The 20,612-nt window shown below is 42.6% G+C and overlaps 1 protein-coding gene across 5 annotated transcripts in view; it reads right to left on the bottom strand.

Moving 5' to 3' along the window:
• VMP1 (vacuole membrane protein 1) overlaps positions 1-20,612 on the bottom strand; it is a 60,936-nt gene that overhangs the window by 28,049 nt on the left and 12,275 nt on the right. For all 5 annotated transcript variants that reach the window (XM_039562845.1, XM_039562846.1, XM_010402343.4 and 2 more), the window contains 3 exons: positions 19,677-19,787; positions 8,389-8,556; positions 4,318-4,449 (listed from right to left, as the gene is read on the bottom strand). In XM_039562845.1, the coding sequence (XP_039418779.1) occupies positions 4,318-4,449; positions 8,389-8,556; positions 19,677-19,787 (411 nt within the window). The remainder of the gene's footprint in view (positions 1-4,317; positions 4,450-8,388; positions 8,557-19,676; positions 19,788-20,612) is intronic.

The following is a 20,612-nucleotide window of genomic DNA, read 5'->3' as shown; positions in this document are numbered from 1 at the left end:
TGTGAGGAGCAGCCTCCTGGTGACCACCCACAGCAGCAACCTCCTTGTGCAGCACAATTAATAAAGAAAGGAAGCCGATGAGGAAAGGGGGTGATTGGAAGAGTGAGCAAGAGGAAGGATGAGTGGAGTTTGATGTTCAGTTTAAACAAGTGATTTCTGGGAAGGCAAAAAAGGGGGAAAAAGAAGAAGTCAAGGTTTCCCAGTTATTGTACGTGACCCTTCCACTTCCATTTTTATGATAAATGCTTTATAAAACCTGCTTGTGGTCTCCTTTAACTTCTTTTTTCTTCTACCAAGTACCCTTAAACGCTGTTGATTAAACAAGCCAGCAGCCTTTTCAAGCAGGAACTTATCAGATAGGAGCTGTTAATTTAATCACGGGAGAGATCCGTTTATAATTTGGCCATCTTTAACGCTGCTAATTAAGTGAGATTTCACTTATTAGTTGAGCCTAATCATTCCCCGTGAGTGAAGTCAGTGTCGTGTCAGAACACAGCGCTGGCTTCTCCGGGGTGTGGCACGGATTTTGTTCTGCTCCTGCACAGAGCAACCCCACGTGAAGATGTGGAAAAGCAACCCAGGGTTTTCAGAAACGCTGGGAAGATGGGATTAGCATGTGTGTGACTGTCACCATCACAGAATCCATGGGTTTAACCCCTTGCAGCCCTCGGGGAGCAGGAAGTGGCTCGGTGGAACTCCTGACGCAACCAATGCCAGGCGGTTGCAGCTCAGTTTAATACGAACCCTCTCGAGTCCACGTTGACAAATTCTTTAACAAGCCCTGTGGTTACAGGGAAGCTGGTTTCAGTCTGAGTCACTCCTGTTCAAACAGTTTACTGGAAATGGAGGGGAGGGGGAATTTTCAGAGAAGTCATGTGATGGCCAGACAAACCACAACCAGTAAAGGTTCAGTGGAGGCAAAAACAGGTCCCAGCAACAACTGACAGCCAGTGTGCAGATAGCACTCGATCATTTCCAAACCAGTCCTGCTACATCTCGGCATTTCTATGCATTTAACCCTTCTCCAAGCCTGTATTCCTCCCGAGGCAGGACACAGCTTGGAAAGTAAACAAACAGCAGTGGCTGATAGTAACATAGGCAACTAGAAAATATTTTTACATGGAAATTTGGCTGCGGCAAGGCTGCACAGAAGCAAAGCCCCGATGTGTAAATCATTAGTTCTTACAGAAATGCCACTTAATGAAGCCAAACACTTACAGCCATTAGGGATTAGCTATGCAAAGATATCAGTACTTTCCCCTCCTAGCAAGGAGTACCAGGATACAGCAATGCCCACGCACTGTCACTGAGCACCTTGAGGGAAGCTGGCACCAAAAGCTGCTTTTTCACTCCTCAGCTTGAAGTGTTTCAGCATGACAAAGAACCCAGAAAAATCACCAACCAGCAACTATTAAACTGGCAAAAAGAGAGTCCCTGCTCATGTGTGTGGGGACACAAAACTGCACGAAGTGTCTGTGACTGTGTCATTACCAAAGTGCTGCCCCAGCGCTGAGCAATGGATTCACTTCCCCTAATTGAGAGGTTGCTTTGAACGGCTGCACTGGAGATACTCCCTGTGGCTAAAAGGGGAGCTCTGATAAAAACACTCCTTCACTCTGGAATTCGACTGGAAGAGAGCTAACAGCAGCTGAGATCCCGGTGGGTTTTAAACACTGCCTTAAGTATGAACAAATCCCAGCGAGCTGCTCTGTCTGGGGCGTGCTGGGCTCTGCCTTGTGGCAGCTCTGGGGACAAAGAGCCCGGAGTGAAAACCACCCCCCTTCTGCAGGGCACGGCCACGAGGCAGCTCTGACACTCCCTGCACGGAACTGGGACTCGCTGGTGAGCACACAAAGGGACACAGGAAGGAGAAGTGAGTGTTCCTTTAAAATAAGGGGCTTTTTCTCAAGTGTGCTAATGGAAAGTACAGGACAGACACATCGGCTGCAGGTTAATGAGCTCTCTCAAAAGCCAGCACAAGGAGGCAGGTCACTCAGATGTGAGATTCAGGACAGAAAATCCATCAATAGACTCTTTAAAGTAAATGGCGTTTTACTCTGTGTAACTCTGAATGGAGCATTAAACCTTTATGCTGTTTAATCCTCTTAGGCCACCTTTTTTTTAAGTGCCCAGCCAGCAAGCATATTCCCCCTCACAGATCCTTCAGGCTGGATGCTATAGCCATGATCTATTCACACCAGAGAAGATGCTCATCTGTTTCTCCAAATTACCATTGTTTTTGAGGAACAGCAGCAACGAGCCCTCTGAGCAACACACACGCAGCAAAAACGTCAGAGCAGCTGGCTCTGCCTCGTAGGCAAAGAGCAGCTCAGCTATTCTTCAAAATCCAACACCCATTCCCAAGCCTTTCCAAAAGGCTGGATGTAACGAGGCCTTTATACTGAAGGAAGGCTCCTGTCACCTGACATCAAGCATTTGCAGCATCCCCGAGGCACAGGACACTTGTCACAGCCCCCGTGTGTGGTGTCAAACTCGGGAGAGTGGGAGAAAGCTGATGGAGGTAATAACAATTGTTAATGAGCAATTCAAAAATAGACATCACCACTGCACATGAATACAAATTACAGGGCAAAGAGTGATAAGATATGCTGGGATTTACAGAGGTCATAGGAAAGGCAGGCCTGTCTCCCGCAGACATCCAGAGAAAACATGATTGGAGCCAAAAGCAAAAAGGAAGTCACATTAGCAAATGGAAAAAACTGAACTGTCAGTTTTATGAGCACAATACAATTTAATCGGATTGTCAAAACCTCATGTTAAAAGAGTTTATAGAAACCAAACCACAAGTGGAGTTTAAAACACTTCTTTTTTTTTTGCTGGCCATCCATCCACCAAACAACACGCTTCAATCCAAATTCAATTGCCAAGAAAATAAAATCAAAAGTACTGGTAAATAACACCATCGGTTTTCTTCATTAATTCCACAAGGCCATTTGTTCACTCCGGGCAGTCAATACAGCTATAGTTTGGCCTGGCCTGACAAAATGCTCTCTAGCAAAAATTGTCTTCCCAAGAATCTCCCTGTGCGTTCTGGAAACCATCTCTGGCTGCTCCCACAACTGTACACACATATAATTTGCTGGGAGAGTTTCAGTAAACACAGATACTGAAGTCATGTATTGCACTGGTTTCGTTGTTGGTTTTTTTACCACAACTTGATTTTCGTACAGTTAGGGGATTACTTTGCACAGCAAAGATTGATGAGAGAGTAAAGAACAAAGCAGATTCTTTCTTCCCCCTGCTGCATCTTTAAAAAAACAGAAGAATTTACTATTTATAATAGCAGAAAAACCCTTTGGAACCTTCTAGTAGGGGGAGGCTCTCAGGAAACACAGGGTTTACTGTTAGAATTACTAGATTGCATTCAGTATTTCCAGACTAACCACTTTCATGGAAAAGCTTCATCCATGTTTTTGAAGGAGGAAAAAAAAAAAAGTATGTATTTATCTCCAGAAAATACCCTGGCAGAGGAGTTTAAAGACATCAGTGCATGGTAAATAGCATCTGCTGGTTTTTAACAGCAGTCTCATGACCAGTTTCAACTTAGTGGCAGACAAAACAGGATAAGAAGGAAAAATACAGAGGGAAAAATTCAGTGGCAAGCAGCACGAGGAAAAAATGTTTAATTTCTTCTAGAACACTATCAGTAACTTGTGACCAGGATGCAAACTCCTGACCTGAAGGAAAAATTATCCACAGTAGTACCAGACTGATGTGCAGCATCAATTGCAAAATGTGCTCTGTTTAACCCCTTGAGAAAATAAATGACAAGAGCAACAAAAAGGCACTTGGAGCAGTTTTGCTGCATTTCCACATCAGGAAAAATGTTTCCTCAGGCTGATGAATGGGTCACACACTGGCCCCTGAGGGTGTCAGTGGCACAGCAGGCAAATGTCATCTGAAAGGGATGAGCTGAGGCTGGAAATAATCTCTGGCCCAGGGAGGCTTTAAATGCAGCCAGAACCACCAGGATTATGGAACAGCAGCTCCTCTACCCCTGTTTTCCCAGCCCAGTGTCTCCCTACCTTTATTGTGCTGTTCTTGGAAATCTAAATAATTGTAGTACTTGTAGCAAATACTTGGCTGCACTATTTCATCTGCTCCAACAAGCTGCATTCTTGTCCTCCCATCACCACGGGTATCTACCCAGTGTAGGATCTTTTTCCATCCCCGGGAAGTCCCCTGTGAACTCACACCAACTGATTTTTTGGCCCCTTCTCGCTTAATTGGAATGGTTATTTACTCCTTAGTTGTTCTGTGTTTTATTAATTCTGTTGTTTTGCACGCTGTCCTTACTTGTGCAGTCTCTGCGTGTTCCAGCATCTCCTCGAATTCCTGGTACTCCTCATCATCAGGTTCAGCACCAGAGAGCCGGGCTGCCCTCGCCATAAAATACGGGGGCAGCTCTCCAATGGCTGTACCAGCACCCTGGGAAAAGAACAATCCTGATTTATTTTCCTGTTTATTCCCAAACACAAAACATGTGACACGCACAAATCCCGTGGACATTCTCCGAGCCGACGAGACCAGCTGTTTGGAGCAGTTTGCTTTCATCCACCAGGTCAGAATTCCCATCATTTCCAACAGAATGCTGTCCACTTTGAATCCCTATTTCCCTTTCTTTCTCTGTGCAGGGGAAAGCCTGGGGGGGTTGCAGGGTCGGGCAGACAGGACCTGTGCATCACTGGGGCCCCGTGGAGCGGCGCGTGGAGGAGCCGTGGGAGGCTGGAGCTGGTGGCCCTGCTGTCCCACACATCCCTATCCCACACATCCTGAGTCAGCACTGCTGTGTCTCACCCCACCACATGATGCCAGACACATTCCCCAGCATGTGACAGCCCCTGATCCCGAGGGGCCTTCAGAATAATCCAGGAGCTCCTCCCCGGTGCTGTCCCAGAGTTTGCTTGTTCAGTCATGAGACTCTGGGCAAGAGTTTGTTAGAAAACAGGCTCGGGTTTTACTACAAGAAGGAAAAAAAAGGTAAAGCAAAGCCTGAGCTCGAGTTTCCCCTCTCCTTCAGCTGGGATAACTGGAGCCAACCCCAGATGAAAGGAGGGCTGCTTTCTCACCGCAGGAAAATTATATTTGTTTTCTCAGGACATCAAATGACTCATTTCAGTCTTGTGGGTAAAGGCAACTTTAGCTTAACCAAGAGAAAAAAGAGAGACAGCTAAGATTGAACATATGGATAAACAGAGGCTAATGGAACAGGAACTTGGAATTAACTCAGGATGGTTTAAATTTAGGGCAGGTAAGAGACAATAGTTGAGCACTGTACGGGAATGTGCTCCCTGCAGATGGCTTTTCTCTCCCAGGGTCAGCAGTGAGTAACAAATGCTTTTCTCCTCCTTTGAAGCAATGTGAAAGCTTTTCAATTTCCTTTGTTCCTGCTCTATACACAGCTGCAAGCAAGAATTCCAGCTGCTGTGGATATTCCAAATCAACAGGTTGTGGTTTTAAATACCACCGAAGTTACCCAAGCTGTTAAATTCTCAGTTTAAGCTCCCAAAGTGCACGGCCTCCAATGTTTATGCCCTTGTTTTCCACAGAAGAAAAAATTTAAACGACTGCAACAAGCTGAACTCCATTAATCTGCATATTTCTGACACAAGGGGAAGATAAGCCTGAAAACAGTAGCAACAACACTTCAGAAAAATTAACTTGAGGTTATGTTCTCAGGGTGATGCAAGAAGAAAAAGTCACATTGCTCCTCCAGGCTCTGCCAATTTGCTTTGGCTTCGTTCTGTGAACTGAGGAAGAGGTTTGCATGTGTGTACTGGACATGAACTTTCTTTAAATTGGTTAAGTCACATGCTCATTATTACAAAACATTTCAGAAGTGCAACAAAAATCATATGATTTCATGTCTGCTGCAGATAGGTTCCTTAAGTGCAATTAAGGGCTCCAAACCAGTAACTATTGAACTGCTTTTTGTAACATTAGCTATTTTCACCACTTAACTCTGAATGCCAGTTTTACATGGAGATTCCTTAGACTAACAACAAACTGGAAAGGCAAATGCTAATCAAAGTTCTTTTACACAAATACATTCAGAAAAGGAAACTGGGAAATTACTCCACTAGAAAGAGTCTTTCAAACAGATTTGATCCTGCTCAGGACACAGGCTGCCTGTTCTGCTAATCCCGAGCAATTAAACATTTTTATTCTTTCCCCTTATTTCTTGTAAAAAACCAAAAAGGCTGCAACACATTAAAAATATAGGGCACTATTGAATTCCTTGTCCCCATGGGATGGGAGGCTGTGAAAACTGGCATTCACCTACGAGATTGTTTCTGAGCCCTTCTGCAGGCCAGGGCTGCTGGAGCCAACTTTTACAGGGATTGAAAAAAGCATCATTTTCATTCCACCTAATAATTCCTTGGGCACAGGGATATTTAATCCTTGTAACACTCATTATCAGCAGGAATGGCCATCACAGACATGCCAGGGACTAGTAATGATTTTAATCTCTGGCTGAAGTTGGCTGCTGATGGTTTGGTGACCTGAATGAAACCCCTTGTGCAGGTAAATCCTCACATTTCACCCCACAGAATGCTCAGCCTGGGCACTCACAGCTCTGCAAAGTCATCCTGGGATGATTTGCAAAAATCAGCCTTTTCACTTTCTGGAAGTCACCATTATCTTTGCTAAGTGGACATTTAGTTTCAGAGTGACAGAAGCAAAAATAAGTCTCTTCAACAGCTTCCATAAGAAGTGAGCTGGAATTAGGACAAAAGAAACACGCTGGAAGAAGGAGCAGCAATTGCCAACTTGATTTGGCTTACAGGAAATTAGCAAGCAATGTTTATGTACTCATGAAACATTCCAAGAAAGCATAACATTACATTAGACACCACTGGTAGACAGAGGATGCTCCCAAGGGAAAACCCAGAGGAGACGGAGTTCAGTGCAAAGGTAGCTGACAGGGAATTTGAAGAAGGGGGGGAAGGGTGAAAAAGTGGGATACAAATGCTCCTATTCCCTCGTCCCTTCTCTAATCTAATCCAAGGAACACAGCTCAGACGACGAAGGCACTGCCTGTTCTCCCTCATGGCTGCTCTGGAGGACACGAGATTCCAGAGGCTGCAACTCTGTTCATTCATTCCTAAACTTAATTCTTCTCATAGCTCAGTTTTTAAATGCTGCAGATGAAGCAAGAGATGTTTACCCTCAGCTGCATTTTTATTTTCTAGCCCTAGAAACTTAGCTATAAATGCCATTTTTATTGCTTGTCTCCATTAAACAGATTTCAGCAGAGGAAGAAAATAAAGAGAAATCTTATATATAATTATAGTCTTGTAAGTATTTGTATGTTTAGCTACTTATTGAGCATTCAGGCAAATCTGGCTTCTCATTAGGTGTGAAATTTAAGGTGTACTTTGCTTTTTGACAGGGCTGTGAGTCCACTTTTCTCTGTTACTGTTTTGACTTTAGTCTGTAAATTCACACAACCTGACTGGAATTTTTTTAACTAACACAACTGCTTACATTAAAAAAATTGTAGTGACCAATTACCTGATAAATTAAAGAACACCAGGGCAGGCATCAGATACTGTTTTTAGAATTTCCTTTCTCTGCATTTCAATTGGACAACCAAGAATTTAGTAATTAAATCATCAGCTAAGACAGGAAGTCAGCAGCAAAATAAAGTTAATTTGGCATGTAGTTCACAGCAGATGCATCTGTGTAAACTGCAATTCCAAATGATCTACATGTAATGAAAAAAAACAGCCTAGCTGACCAAAATCCTCTAAAAATTAAACTTCTACAAGAAGCTGCAGAGAAAAAAAAGAGGAAAACGGAAAGGAAGTTCCAATGGCAGCGTTTCCTAAGACCCTGATTCACTTAAACAGGAAAAGCAGGACAGCTTTTAAGTGAAACGTGGAAACAGGCAGAGAAACAGAAATAAAATATGTAAAACTGTGCAAAATAACACTTTTTTATTGAATCCAATTCACTGATGCAGCCCAGAACAAGCTGTGAGATGAGGGCCTGAGTCCTGCAGATGAGGAACTGCAGCTTCACTTGTGTTACAGCCTAAAATTTTTGAAATTATTTCTTGCTTAGACCTGAGAGCTGCCAGATCATCTGGGGTACAGACACCCTGCCTAAAATTTGCTTTTTACATCAACAGCCTTCAAGTTTTCTGCTGGCATTTAGCAAACAGCACTGCAGCTGATAAAAGATATCCTATTAATAAGCATTAAAATTATCAGGGCTAAAAGGTTCACCAGGAAAGCAACTTTTCACATTACCTTGGGCAGTGTAAACCATCATTATTTTGCTAATTCAGGAATTTTTGTCTATTGCTGGCCACAGAAATTAAATACATCAATGGAAATTGCTGGTTTTCTAAACAAGCCTTACCCACATGCAGGCCTCCAGCCTGACTTTTGAGATGATTGCCCACAAGGAGACGGAGCCTTCAGTTGTCTCCTCATCAGGGCAGATAATTTGATCCGGGTAAGGAGGCTCAGGGAAATTCACAGAGTTACATTCATAGGCAGCAAGAGTGACTGATGCTATGTGTGGACCCTGAAAAAAAAAACCCAAAGAAATTTCAATTGCATTTTATGTTAGAATAAAAGTTCAAATTAGCCTCCCCCAACTGTCCCTAGGCTAAAACTTAGTGCTTTTCACTTTGGCCACTGATAATGTGATTTATGTAAAATTCTTGTTTGTTGGCTGTTTCTTTTTTTTTTAGACTATCTGAATTGCAATGCTGAGCCACTAATGTACTTTAAAAAAATTAAATCTTTCTTTTGAGCCACTAAATTGTTAGGGAGCCTTTCAGTTTTTGCCCTGCCACTTATGAGGTTGCCAAGGAAAAAAAAAGAATCCTTACTTCTTATAAAAACCAGGAGTTTTCAAATATTTTACAATGCTCTCCTTAAGGTATTTATGACCTACAGCTTTATTAGAGGAGGTGTTTTCCCTACTGCTGCTTTTAGAGGATTAGGCATTTAAATTATGTATTGATTTTTTTTAATGACTGGGTTTAATGACATCTTGCAGCAGACTTTCTTAACTTCTGTATTTTTCTCCAACAGCCAGTTGTTTAATTTGTGTCTGTTTTTTCTGAGTAAACAAGAAAATGACCTCACTGCTGTTTGCTAAAAATGGTTTGAAATGTAATTCAAAACCTAAACATTATTTAAATACCATTTAACTGAATTAATTTTAGTCTCCATCTTACATTGAAAGATTTTTTTTGGCCAGACCTCCAAATAAAATGAGCATAAAAATCTATTCAAGAAATGAACTGCTGCATAGTTTAAAAACCTGAAAGAATTGCCATTATTTTTAATACAAAAGAATTGAGAAGCAATTCAAACAATCTGAACACCAGACATTGTACCTAAAAAACAATCACTTAACAAAGGTCATGGAAACACTGTCCAGGGAAAAAAGAGGGAAAAAAAAAAATTACTACATTAAACTGAGGTCTTTATGTAAAAACCACAGATTTAAATAAATCTAAAAGTTTCATTAAGTGCAGAACAAATTACACAAACCTTAACTTCTGCTATTCATTATTTTATGGGTTTTGACATTGGGCTGGGAAATATTGCCAGCAATTTTCTTCTGTGTTTTTATCTGCAATCTTAATTTATTTTCATTTTATTAGAGTGAAAAAGGGAGTTTGATACCCCCCAAAAAATCAAAGCTAAATTTATTACAGACCAGAGGGAAAGTGTGGCAGACCTGAGCACTGCCCTTCCCTGCACAGGGCTCCCAGAGCTCCCTTTGAAATGCGGGAGCCAGGGACACATCCAGCCCCCAAAAGCTTCATTTGCACATTAAAGGGTGAAATTCCACCGCAGGTCCCACACAAAAGGAGATGCTCCATCACTCCTGGATTTGCTGGGAAGATGAGGTTCACTCACCAACATTTCACAGCTCTGGACTGAGGCAATTACATCCCCACTGTAATTTTTCAGTGAATTAAGAAAGTTGAAATAAAATACCAGTTTATATTTTCTGTATGGCAGCTGCAACTACTGTTGTCATATGCAAAGAATTCAAAATAAACCCATTCTTCTGGCATGCAGTTGGTAAAGCACAAGCTGCTCTGATAGCAAAAAAAATTCTTTTATTTATTCCTTGTTACTTTACAGGAGACTAATTCCAAGTGCTTGGGTGTATTTTGGATTGCAGAAATACAGAGCCTGTGAGATGATAAATGAGGCACAGTTTCTCTTGGGGAGAAGAAGATTCATTGAAATAAAACTGAAAAAGAGTGGATCTGGAAATTGATACACAAGAATGATTTTGATATGGAAGGGAGAACAAAGACTGGGAGAATGAACCAATGAGCAATAATTTCTATTATCAATATTTCTGTAGGCCCCAGTGGCAATAAACTTCTTGGTACTTGTAGCAAGATCCTCTGTCCACAGCAGCTTCAGAGCTAAATAAATAACATCTCTCTATTTTACTCATCGAGGGCAGATGCAAAGAGAGTTGAAACTTCCCTAAAATTGTAAAGTACATTTATGGCGAACCTGGGAACCTCTTTCTCCACTGCACTCTGAAACCTAGGGAATTTAATCCCATCCCCTGCTTGCCCCTCCCTAGGTCTGACAGCTACCTTGGGACCAAAAAAGAAAGTCTCAAGCCATTATCCTAAAATTAATGGTTTTCACCTGCAGAAATTTGCAGTGAAACTCTCCTGAAAGGCAGATTTGCATGGAGGAAACTCCCCCGTGTTTGAGTTGTAAATGACCATTCCCTCGGCTCCCTTGAGGCCGTGGCCAAGGCAGTGAGATACGTGTGGGAATCCAGAGGTGTGGCTTTCACTTCCACAAAATTTGGAATACACACCATAGAACAGAGCAACTACAGCCAGCTGCTTATTTAGAACAGCAAGAGATAAATTTAATCACTACTATCAGTAGTGATAAGCAGCCCCCAGCCCTTGCAGGGCTTCAGCATTTTCTTCCCAAAGTGCACCCAGGGTGGATAAAGCGGATCCTAAAATTCCAGGGGAGCACACAAGGACAAAATGCCCAACTGGAGATGTTGCAGGAGCCTCTCCCAGCAGAGCTGCCACACTGAAGTGGCTGAACAACCTCAAAACCCTCCTGTTGAGAGCCCTCCCAGTCTCAACAAATGTCTCCAAAAGGCAAAATTTCACAGGGAGTAGCCAATGGAAAAAAAAAAGGCATTTCACAAAACAGCTGCAAACAGCCACCTGAAGCCCACGCCAAGGGAACAGAACTCTCCCAGAGCAATGTAAACAATTCTATAATGAAAAAAAGTCGGAGTGATGGAACCCACAGAAGCCACATTTGAACTGGAATGAAGAGTGAAGCCCAAATGGTTCGTTTAGAGTGATGAAGTGTGGGATGGAACTGGAGTGAGCCGAAGGGAAGCAGAGCAATCCTGCATCCTCCTCCTGTGTCTGGGTGTCCTGTGGGTCACAGGGACACTGTTCCAGGCTTGGCAGGCTCAGAGCAACACCCCCAACATCTGCTTTTGGAGCGTCCCCAAAGCCCTGGTTACCAAGCACCTCCAAACAATGCTTGGCTGAACAGGCCCAGGGCTGCAGAGGGCTGGGAGGAGGAACGGGAGGCTTAGCGGTGGTTCATTTATATTTCATTTGTATTTAGTGATGGTTTAACTCTGAATGGAGCAAGGAACCAGCTTCAAACAGGCTCGAGGTGCCACCTTTGGAAAACCCCTGACTATATACCCAGGAGGATTCATTCTCATCCAGTTTTTTAATCCTCTTCACAAATAACACTCCTCCACCCTCTCCCCCTCCTCCGCATGGGGCCGCAGGAAATACTGAGTGTTTTGCCTCCCTGCAATAGTTCAGTTTGTTTCAACACTTGGGGAAGTCCTCTCAGATGTCCCCCCCTTGACTGTGACTGCAGCTCTACCTTTGAAAAGGGCATTTGCAAAACTGCTTCAAACCCCATCACGCCAAATACTAAATCCCGGGCAATTTAGATGTGCTCCTTGCCAAACCAGGAAAAGTTGCTGAAACTCAAGGCATGTAAGATCCTGAACACCAACTGTCTTTCCCTCACCCTCTTCCAATGATTTTTTTTTTTTTCCTTTTAAGCTGCAGGAGGTACTAACAGGGGATAGCAGAGAAGAAATTGAGAAGCATTCTGCTGACTCGGGTGAGAAACATTCGCTTGCCACTGCTGACGACCAGAAGGAGCCTGTGGTCAGGCCGGAATGTGATGTGTTAGAAATATCTGTACAATTTGCAAATCAAACAAGACAAGATTTGGTCATCGAGATGAACTCAACACAGATCTATTTTTTAGCAACAGCAGTTTAGGGGAGATTGGAAATCCCTGCCTGCACAACCCCAGTGTCTCAGAGAAGGTAACTTCGAACTCTTGAACTCACAGGCCTTCAAAGGAGTTTTGTTCCAGTGATTGAAGGCACCCAAGTCGGAATGGCACAGCTAATCCTCAGAAATGAGTTACTTAAAATGATGTATTATGAAATTTCTAGAAAGTAAAATCTTTTTATCTATAAATTATGCTTGGAAATTCATCTCTGGAAGTAGAAAGAGACAGCAGCCACATGTAAAAAAAATCATGAGTTAAAAATCCTTAAAAACATGCTGATCTGTATAATTCTTACAGCAGAAAGTCTTTACCATAAGGAAAAGTGACTGAATATCCAATGAAAAATTAATCATATTTTCACATTATTAATCATTCTGAGCACCTGGACTGGGAAGTCTATTAAAGCTCCAAACAATTCCTGTATCGAGTGTTGGTTTCTCACATTCCCCCTTCACAGTACGGCCAGGCTGCTCAAGTGATACAAGAACAACCACATCTAATTTTAACCTTTTATTTTGGGGCAAGATATAATTTTAGACTGGCTTTAATTTAGAAACATTTCTCAAAGAAAAGTGATATGTCTGCCAGCAAGAAAAATATTACCCTGAACTCCTTGCTGAACGTAATGCACTAAAAATCTGTTTTCTTCCATGGATACGCTGCTTTTCATACTGGGTTCAAGACTCAGCCCTTGCACGGGGGTGGGGAACTGTATTTGATGGAGATGAATTGGAAAAACAAAAGCTTGCTTCTCATGGGAAACATCCTGCAAGCGGTGCCCCAGGCCACGACTCATCCCATACTTATCCACGAAGTCATTACACCTCTCCAGAAAGTCACACCACGGTACAGCATCTTTTTTATCTCTGAGAGCGGTGAACAACTACCCACAAAGAGAACTGCTCTGTGATTAAGAGGGAGAAGCTTGGTCTGGAGGTGGCTGGTAAATATGTCCAGTTTGTCTGTCTGTGTTACGAGATTAAAATGTCTCATGATTCTATAACGTCTGGTATGTGGTGCTGGCTGCAAATCAGGGCTGGGGATGGAGGATCCTGTACCTAGAGCATCCTCAAGTGACACAAACATCCATCAAGTGGTCAGGGCTGGGTTTAGAAGACCTTCACAGCATTTGAAGCCACGTATTAATTTTACACTCACGTGGCTATGGGTAAGATTCTATTCCCACTTCAGCCAAGCCTTGCCCCACAGTGCAGAGCTGATGGAAATTCCAAATGATCGGCCACAAACTCTGAATTTAACTAAACAAGAACCACTGAGGGAGCAGCACGTGGCACCACTGCCTGTGTAAAGGGCCACGGTGCTGCTCTGAGGAGTAACATGAAAAGCAGATGTTTTTTAAGGCTGTGGTCCCCACTACCTTCTATAGAAGCAGACAGACTCATGTCAGGGGAGGGCACAATTGCAAGAATATAAATTGATCCTCTTGTGCTGACAGAAAACTAATAATAAAATAATAAAATAATCTGTCAGGGTTTTGTCCTTGCCCTTCCCTAGCCGTTCACTCATTTCTGAAGAATAAACCTCAGCATCTATTCAAATTGCTACCAGCAGTTGTGATTGGCTTTAGAATCTCCAATTAGAGATCGGTTTGCACAATTATCGTTATTTCCAACCTGCTCCAGGAAGCAGGACATGAAAGGTATAAAGTTCAGGCTGTGCATAAAGAAAAAAAAAGTAGAAACTCCAGGGAGCAAATGAGGAGAAAGCACAATGTGCCCTCCCGGCAGAGATCTGACAGAACAAACGTTGAGGAAGTGGAGAGCAGATAATGAAAACAGGGCGTCAGCTTCTAAAAGGTAAAGTCCATCAACCTTCAGGAGGAAGAAAAGGGTGCAGCCATCGTCCCATTAACTCCTCCATCGTCCCATTAACTCCTCCATTGTCCCATTAACTCCTCCATCACCCCACGGGACTGTTCTTGCACAGTCTTGACCTAAGCCAGCAGTGTTGGGTTTACTCTCTGTAGGTGTCTACAAGGATCAGACGCAACAACGGGTGCACTTAGAGGGACCAAGATTTCAAAGGAACGTTTTTCTCCTTGAAAACACCACTTTCCATCTCAGATTTTTAAAATGCAAGCGAGCCACCAGAAGATTTAAGAAACACCCAGATTGCACAACTGATTTAGCAGCAGTGTTCAGTTAACCCAGCAGACCCTCCCAGTTCATCAGTGCATTATTAATATCAGTACTGCAGTTTCAAGCACAACAGAGCCCAGGTGAGCTGTAAGCAGGAGTTTCTGGTGAGATACTTGCAAAAATGATTTTTAAAAAAGTTTTATGTTGATTCAAGTATTCCAGCTGGAGGAAGTAGTCTAAAGACAGGAAAGAAACAAAGGACACAGTAAGAGACAAAAACGACCCTCACACAAACAGGCTCCATTTCAACTTATTTTAGAATTAATTTCTGCCTTCTGCACCCTCCATGTATTTTTCTTTAAACCCCCTCAGCAATTCAATAGCAGTAATCTGAGCACAGGTATTAGGCAGAACCCGTTTTTATTTCCTTTGTTTTAGGCTTGCAAGTTGATGTGTGAACTGGAGAACAGTGAGGGCTGGAAATGAACACCTCACTTCACAAAAAGAATTCAGCGCTGGGAAGGGGAGCACTGCTACATCCTCCCACCTGGCTGAGGCAGCTCAGCCTTTGTTTCTCACTTTTTCCTTTACACACAGAACCATCATCTTCTGGGTTACTCACAATAGTTTTGAATGATCTGCGTGGAAAGTGCAAAACCTCTCCTGAAGCTGATAATTACTATGAAAATACTCCTGTATTAGTCACGAGGAAGTAAATGGAGTTAAAAAAAAAAAAGAGAATAAGTTGTGTGGGTTTCTAAATTATTCTGTGTACTTCATAAAAGTGGAGTAAGCCTCATTTTTGAGCTTCTCTTTTAAGAAGGACTTAAGTAATTTTTATCGTGAGTCCTCTTACAAGCTCAGCTCCTGGAACAAGAAAACTAAAAGGAATTAGGTTTGACTTAAAAAAGCTTTCAGTAGTCCTGACAGGAAACCGTTTATTTGTGTGAGTTTGTTTTTTTAAAATTATTTACACCACCAACATCTTTTTTTTCCAAGATAATGGATTCATTATTGCACAAGTGTCTGGCTTTTAAATCTTCAAATTCTAACCTAAACCAGTTTGGGTAGGGCCAACACAGGATTCATTTCAGCTGCAAACTATGACTGTTTGGGGAGGCCAGAATGTGACCACTGGTGAGGGGAACCAATTCAGAATGAAAGTGAGATGCTGAGCCCTCAAACCCAGACAAACCCAGCCCGGCTCTCTAAGGGTAGCACTGGCAATAAGGGCACTGCCTTTCTGACTCAGTTTTCTCTTTAAAGGCACATTTCTGCTCTTTATTTTTGCTGTGCCCTCTTCCACTCTGCTGCCGAGCAGCCCTGTAAGAATTCCTGACAAACCCACATATTCCAGCGCTGAAATATCCGGGCTGGTGTGTGACCTCGGCACAACCATGGCTATTGTACCTCACATTTCCTGTTTGTGCTCGCCCAGGGCCTGGCCACCAGCACAAACCCCCTCAGCAGTTGCCCCCTCGGCTCCAGCAGCAGCAAATAGAATCCACATTTAAGCAACAAAAACACAAACAAATGCAAACAGCCAGAGCTCGCCCTGAGCTTTTGACCGGTGAGGAATTCGGTGCCATTCATCCCTTCAGGGATTTCCCATCCCCAGGGAGAGGGGACGTTTCCCGCCCTCAACCACTCGTTTTCAAGCCCATTTTTTTGGCCACATCTTTGACAGTCCGTTTTTCAGAGCTGAAGTGAAACCAAAGCACGAGGCAGAGCGTTGGGTGGGGATGGCCACAGCCCATGATCCCAACCCAGCACTCCACCTACTGTCCCCTGCTCCGGAGCCCTCCGGCACCGCCACCTCATTCATTCATTTTCGGCAGCAAAGATCTCTCAGAGATGTACAAACACAAGAAATTCCTCATGAGTTACCCTCAGCCATCCTCTGCTGGTAATGAGGTGATTCATGCTGTTCATATTTTAATCTACCACCAACAGAAAACATCGCAGGACCGAGGAAAAAGCCATGTGCTGCTAAAACCAGTATTTAGAGTCATTAATCATAATATTTTATTTCCTACAGAACCACATCATGATTACTATTTTTAAGGGTTGTTTTTAAAGAATTGTGAAAAACCTTTAATGGGCTGCAGGAAAATAAGCCAGCAGACTTGTTTTGAAAGTGTCAGAATGGAAAGGATTCTTGGAAGAGTGGTCTGCTTCCCTGTTCCTGCGATGAAGATCTGCTCTGTGCCAGCCCTTAGCTCAGTGCCAAGTGCAGCATGAGAATTGTTTCCCAAAAAGCCATGTCAGATTTTACGTCTAGTGCTGGCAACAACTAAGGAAGCAGCATTAAACTAGGAACTGACACATCAGACAATGTTCAGGCCCTTTATAACACATAGAAAGCTCTCAAATCACAGGAACAGCAATAAAAAGCTGGGTGTCAAACTCACACACTCGACCTGTCCCTCTTGCACCAAGGACTGGTGACCAAAAAAATCCCAATCAGATGTGAACCAAAATGATCCTGAGGCAGTAACACCCCTCCCACACTAAGGCTGCTTTAAAACTGTCAATTCCACTTTTAGCAAACTGTTTCCAAGTACTCTCTTCTCAGCTAACCCTGGGATCTCTCCTGGCACTGGAATGCAGCTCCAAAAAGCAGCTGGTGAGAGATGCTCTAAAAGATCCAGACAAATGACAGTTTTCAACACTGGAAAAACAGCTAAGCAGGCCAGGGTAAGCAAACATCAGAGTTATTCATATACTGCAGCCATTGCATAACCACTTCCAGTGCTTGGGAATGGCCATATCCAGTAAATGGATAATCCAGTGTATTTAATTCAGATGCACCTGTGTGACAGCTGAAGGAGCCTGAGCAGGTGCCTACATGCCATCAATTCCTCCACGTGCCCTCAGTGGCACAGACAATGCTGCAAGTCCCAGCAGAGCTCAGCACCACATGGGTGGGCCCAAGGGCATTGTTCTCCCAGCATGTAATTGCATTCCCAACAATCTCCCTGTACATCCAGCTTTAAAATGAGCAATTAATTAAAAGCAATTTGAAAGCACTTACTGGGTCTATTCTCTATTGCCAGCAAATCCAGGCACTAAAGCAGGGGAGGATTTGTTTTGTAACTTTTCCTTTCTTTGAGTCAATGGAAGAATAAGTTTTACCATAATGAAGAAACATAATTAAAGTATATGGAACATGAAAAGTAGATCAACGGTAATGCAGAAGTTAATATTGAGAGCCCCACTTAATGTGTCATATTTCTACTTTTAGAGGGAACTGCTGTAAAAATAACAAAGCAAAATAGTTACAACTCCTCCCTTTGAGAGCTGGAGCTTCTAATTGCATTGTTTCCAGATGGGTTAAACCCAGAACACTTCTCTGAAAGAGTTCACCCCTAAAAGCTGCAGCAGCAGCCTTATGTTAGTACTCTGTGTTCCCTCTCACAGCAGCTCCAGCTGAGCAGGTATCAGGCACTGTTTTACTACAGTGATAACATATTCCATGCGCACCTTGCTGATACAGCTGCAGTGATAAGAATATTAACAGTTCAGGTACTTAAAACGGAAACACGGTTTGCCAGGGCCAGGAATTGCTGTTTTTACACTCCTTCTGCCATCTAGTGGCAACAACCGCGTGGGTTCCACCGAGGTGTAAACCATGAGGTGCTCAGACAGGGCCCAGAAGGTGTTAATTGACCTCAGCAGACCATGCTAAGAAATAAATCTTGCTCAGGAGAAAAAAAGGGAAGCAAATCTTGACTTCTCTTTCTTCCTACACTCACTGCCTTCACGAAATTCCCTCAGTGTAATAGGAACATGCTCATCTGCCTCATATATTTAAGGCAAACCAGCATTTCTTCTGTAGTATTTACATTTCAGATGTTGATGGTACATTTTTATTAATTTTACTCTATAACCATCTTCTAATCACTCACTGTAACCTATTCAGTCTGTTTCCCCCTCCTAACAAAGTTATGTGAAACCTTCCCTCTTATGTTCCAAATAAATACCTTCCCTAACAGTATTAAACTCAATTTCTTCTCCTGGGTGACACATCCCTGTAATCTTTGGAAGACTGTTCACCTCTTGAACACCCATCGTAAGTTATACTGATAAATCAACTGAGAATTTATATTTTCTGTAAGTTACTTCAATGTCAGCTCAGGTCATGGCTAAAGTACATCCACGAGGTTCACGTACCCCACAGTATCACCAAAGTGATGTATTACGGAATTTAAGTTTTCTACATTGAAGTAATTTAGAACTTTGATTTTTAAATATAGAGCAAAAGAAAAGTTAACTCATTCCACCTCCTTTAAGAAAAGAAGTTGTGCTGTCTTAGGAAGATTTCATGTGCCAAAATCATCTTGAAGTGGCCTGGAGTATGACAGTGCTCAATGCACAAACTTGGTTTTGTTTAGTAGGAATTCCTTCCACAGTCTTTAGGACAGAAGCTCCACTAAGAGTAAATCTGATGCTACTCATCCCATGCCATTCCATCTCCCAGGCACTGCCCTGCTGGGGGGAAAGGCAGGAGTTTCTTGTAGTGTTTTCTGTGTTATTGTTAATGATTAAAGCAGTTCTGAAAGTAAACATCTGTAATTGTTCCAAATACAAGATGACATTTGTTGCACGAACTGGTTTCAATTATTTTGTGGCCATGAATCCTTTTCTTGAATCCAGGACAGTGGTTTCATAAACCAGGAACTAATCCAATGGCCAAAAGCAAAACACACCCAAACATCTCCCTGACTTTCATAGCTAAGTTCAGATAAACAACATCATGCAAATTTTCAGAAGATATTTTATCTTCATAGGAAAACATTTTCTTCCTATTATTTCCAAAGCAAAATTAATACAGACTGAACTTTAAACCAGCTGCCTACTTTTGTGGTTTCAGTTAGAAAAATGATCATTTTAAGCTACTAAAAAAATACTCTGAAAAATTTTAAATGGAAGCACTTGAGCTGCACACAGCAGAAAATGCTTCATTTAAACGAGGAGATCAGAGGATAGAGCTTGCAGATTTGGCTCATTGTTTCAAAGTGAGGATTAACCAACAGCAGGCCAATATCCACATCAATAAACACAGAGCTTACAAACTACAAAACAAGGTGATGCAGTGTAGAACACGAACAGCATCCACTAGAGCACCAGCTTTAGAAGTATTTGATGTTTAGAACTTGCAGAAAATTATTTATTCACATATTTTAAAATCTGCACCAATCAAAGTACTCAATTCAGAAAGGACATGGTGTGGAAATATCCTTACCAAGTAGAGCAGAAAGGTGTGGAGACCTGTTCCAAGCCCAACAGAGGAGAGAATGCCCAATCCTACCCAGTAGGCACACCAGAAGAACTTCTTCTCCATGTACCGCACATACTGAGCAAGGAAAGTCACAAAAAAGAAAAAAATATATAAATTATGATATCTCCAAGGGAGAAAATTAAGCTATAAGTCAACACAGACATTTATCTGGATTATAACAACTGAAATAGAATCCTAGATACTTCTGTTTGCAATTTATTATAGTTACAGCACAGACACATAGAGAAAACAGTGCACTTTCAAAAGAAAAAACCCACATCTTGCAATCAGCAAGTTTCCAAGGAGATAGATGAAAATTCAGGTTCAACAGTAGGGGGTTGAAATCCAGAAGAGGCCCACGAGAAGCAAGCCCCAGACAGTGTCTAGTAGAGCCCAGGCAGCTCAGAGAATTGTCTGAACAGCTTAAATAAAGGAATAAAATCAGCTGCACTCCCAGTGAGTCTGTTGGATGTTGTACCTTGGAGCAGTGAGTAGCAGGTTTGTTACTTTTAAGAAAACATTAAAATGCTGGTTGTCTGCTGCACACAGACATCAAACCATTTTATCTCTCTGTATGTGCCTGTCCCAGCTGGGCAGGAGACCCTTCCACAGAAACACAAGAATCATTTCTTGGGAACCACGAAGCTCTGCCACGACTCAGGGTAACATCTTCCCTCAAGAGCTCCCACCACTGTGAAAAGCTTATTGACAGCAGCTGTGAAGGAGTGCTGCAGCACCCGAGGTGTGCTTTACTCAGGAACAGATGAGACACCTCCAGATCCAACAGAACAGATCAAATGACACGGCTCATCCCTCCCCACCTCTGAAACACAACTCATGCACAGCCAACGGAGCGGTCACGACTTGAGAAACAAACCCGGAGTGAGCAGTTCAAAAGGT

The sequence above is a fragment of the Corvus cornix genome, chromosome 19, assembly GCF_000738735.6.
Source record: "Corvus cornix cornix isolate S_Up_H32 chromosome 19, ASM73873v5, whole genome shotgun sequence".
Taxonomy (NCBI): Eukaryota; Metazoa; Chordata; class Aves; order Passeriformes; family Corvidae; genus Corvus; species Corvus cornix.
The sequence above is the reverse complement of the archived record's forward strand: the minus strand, read 5'-3'. Positions and strand labels throughout refer to the sequence as shown.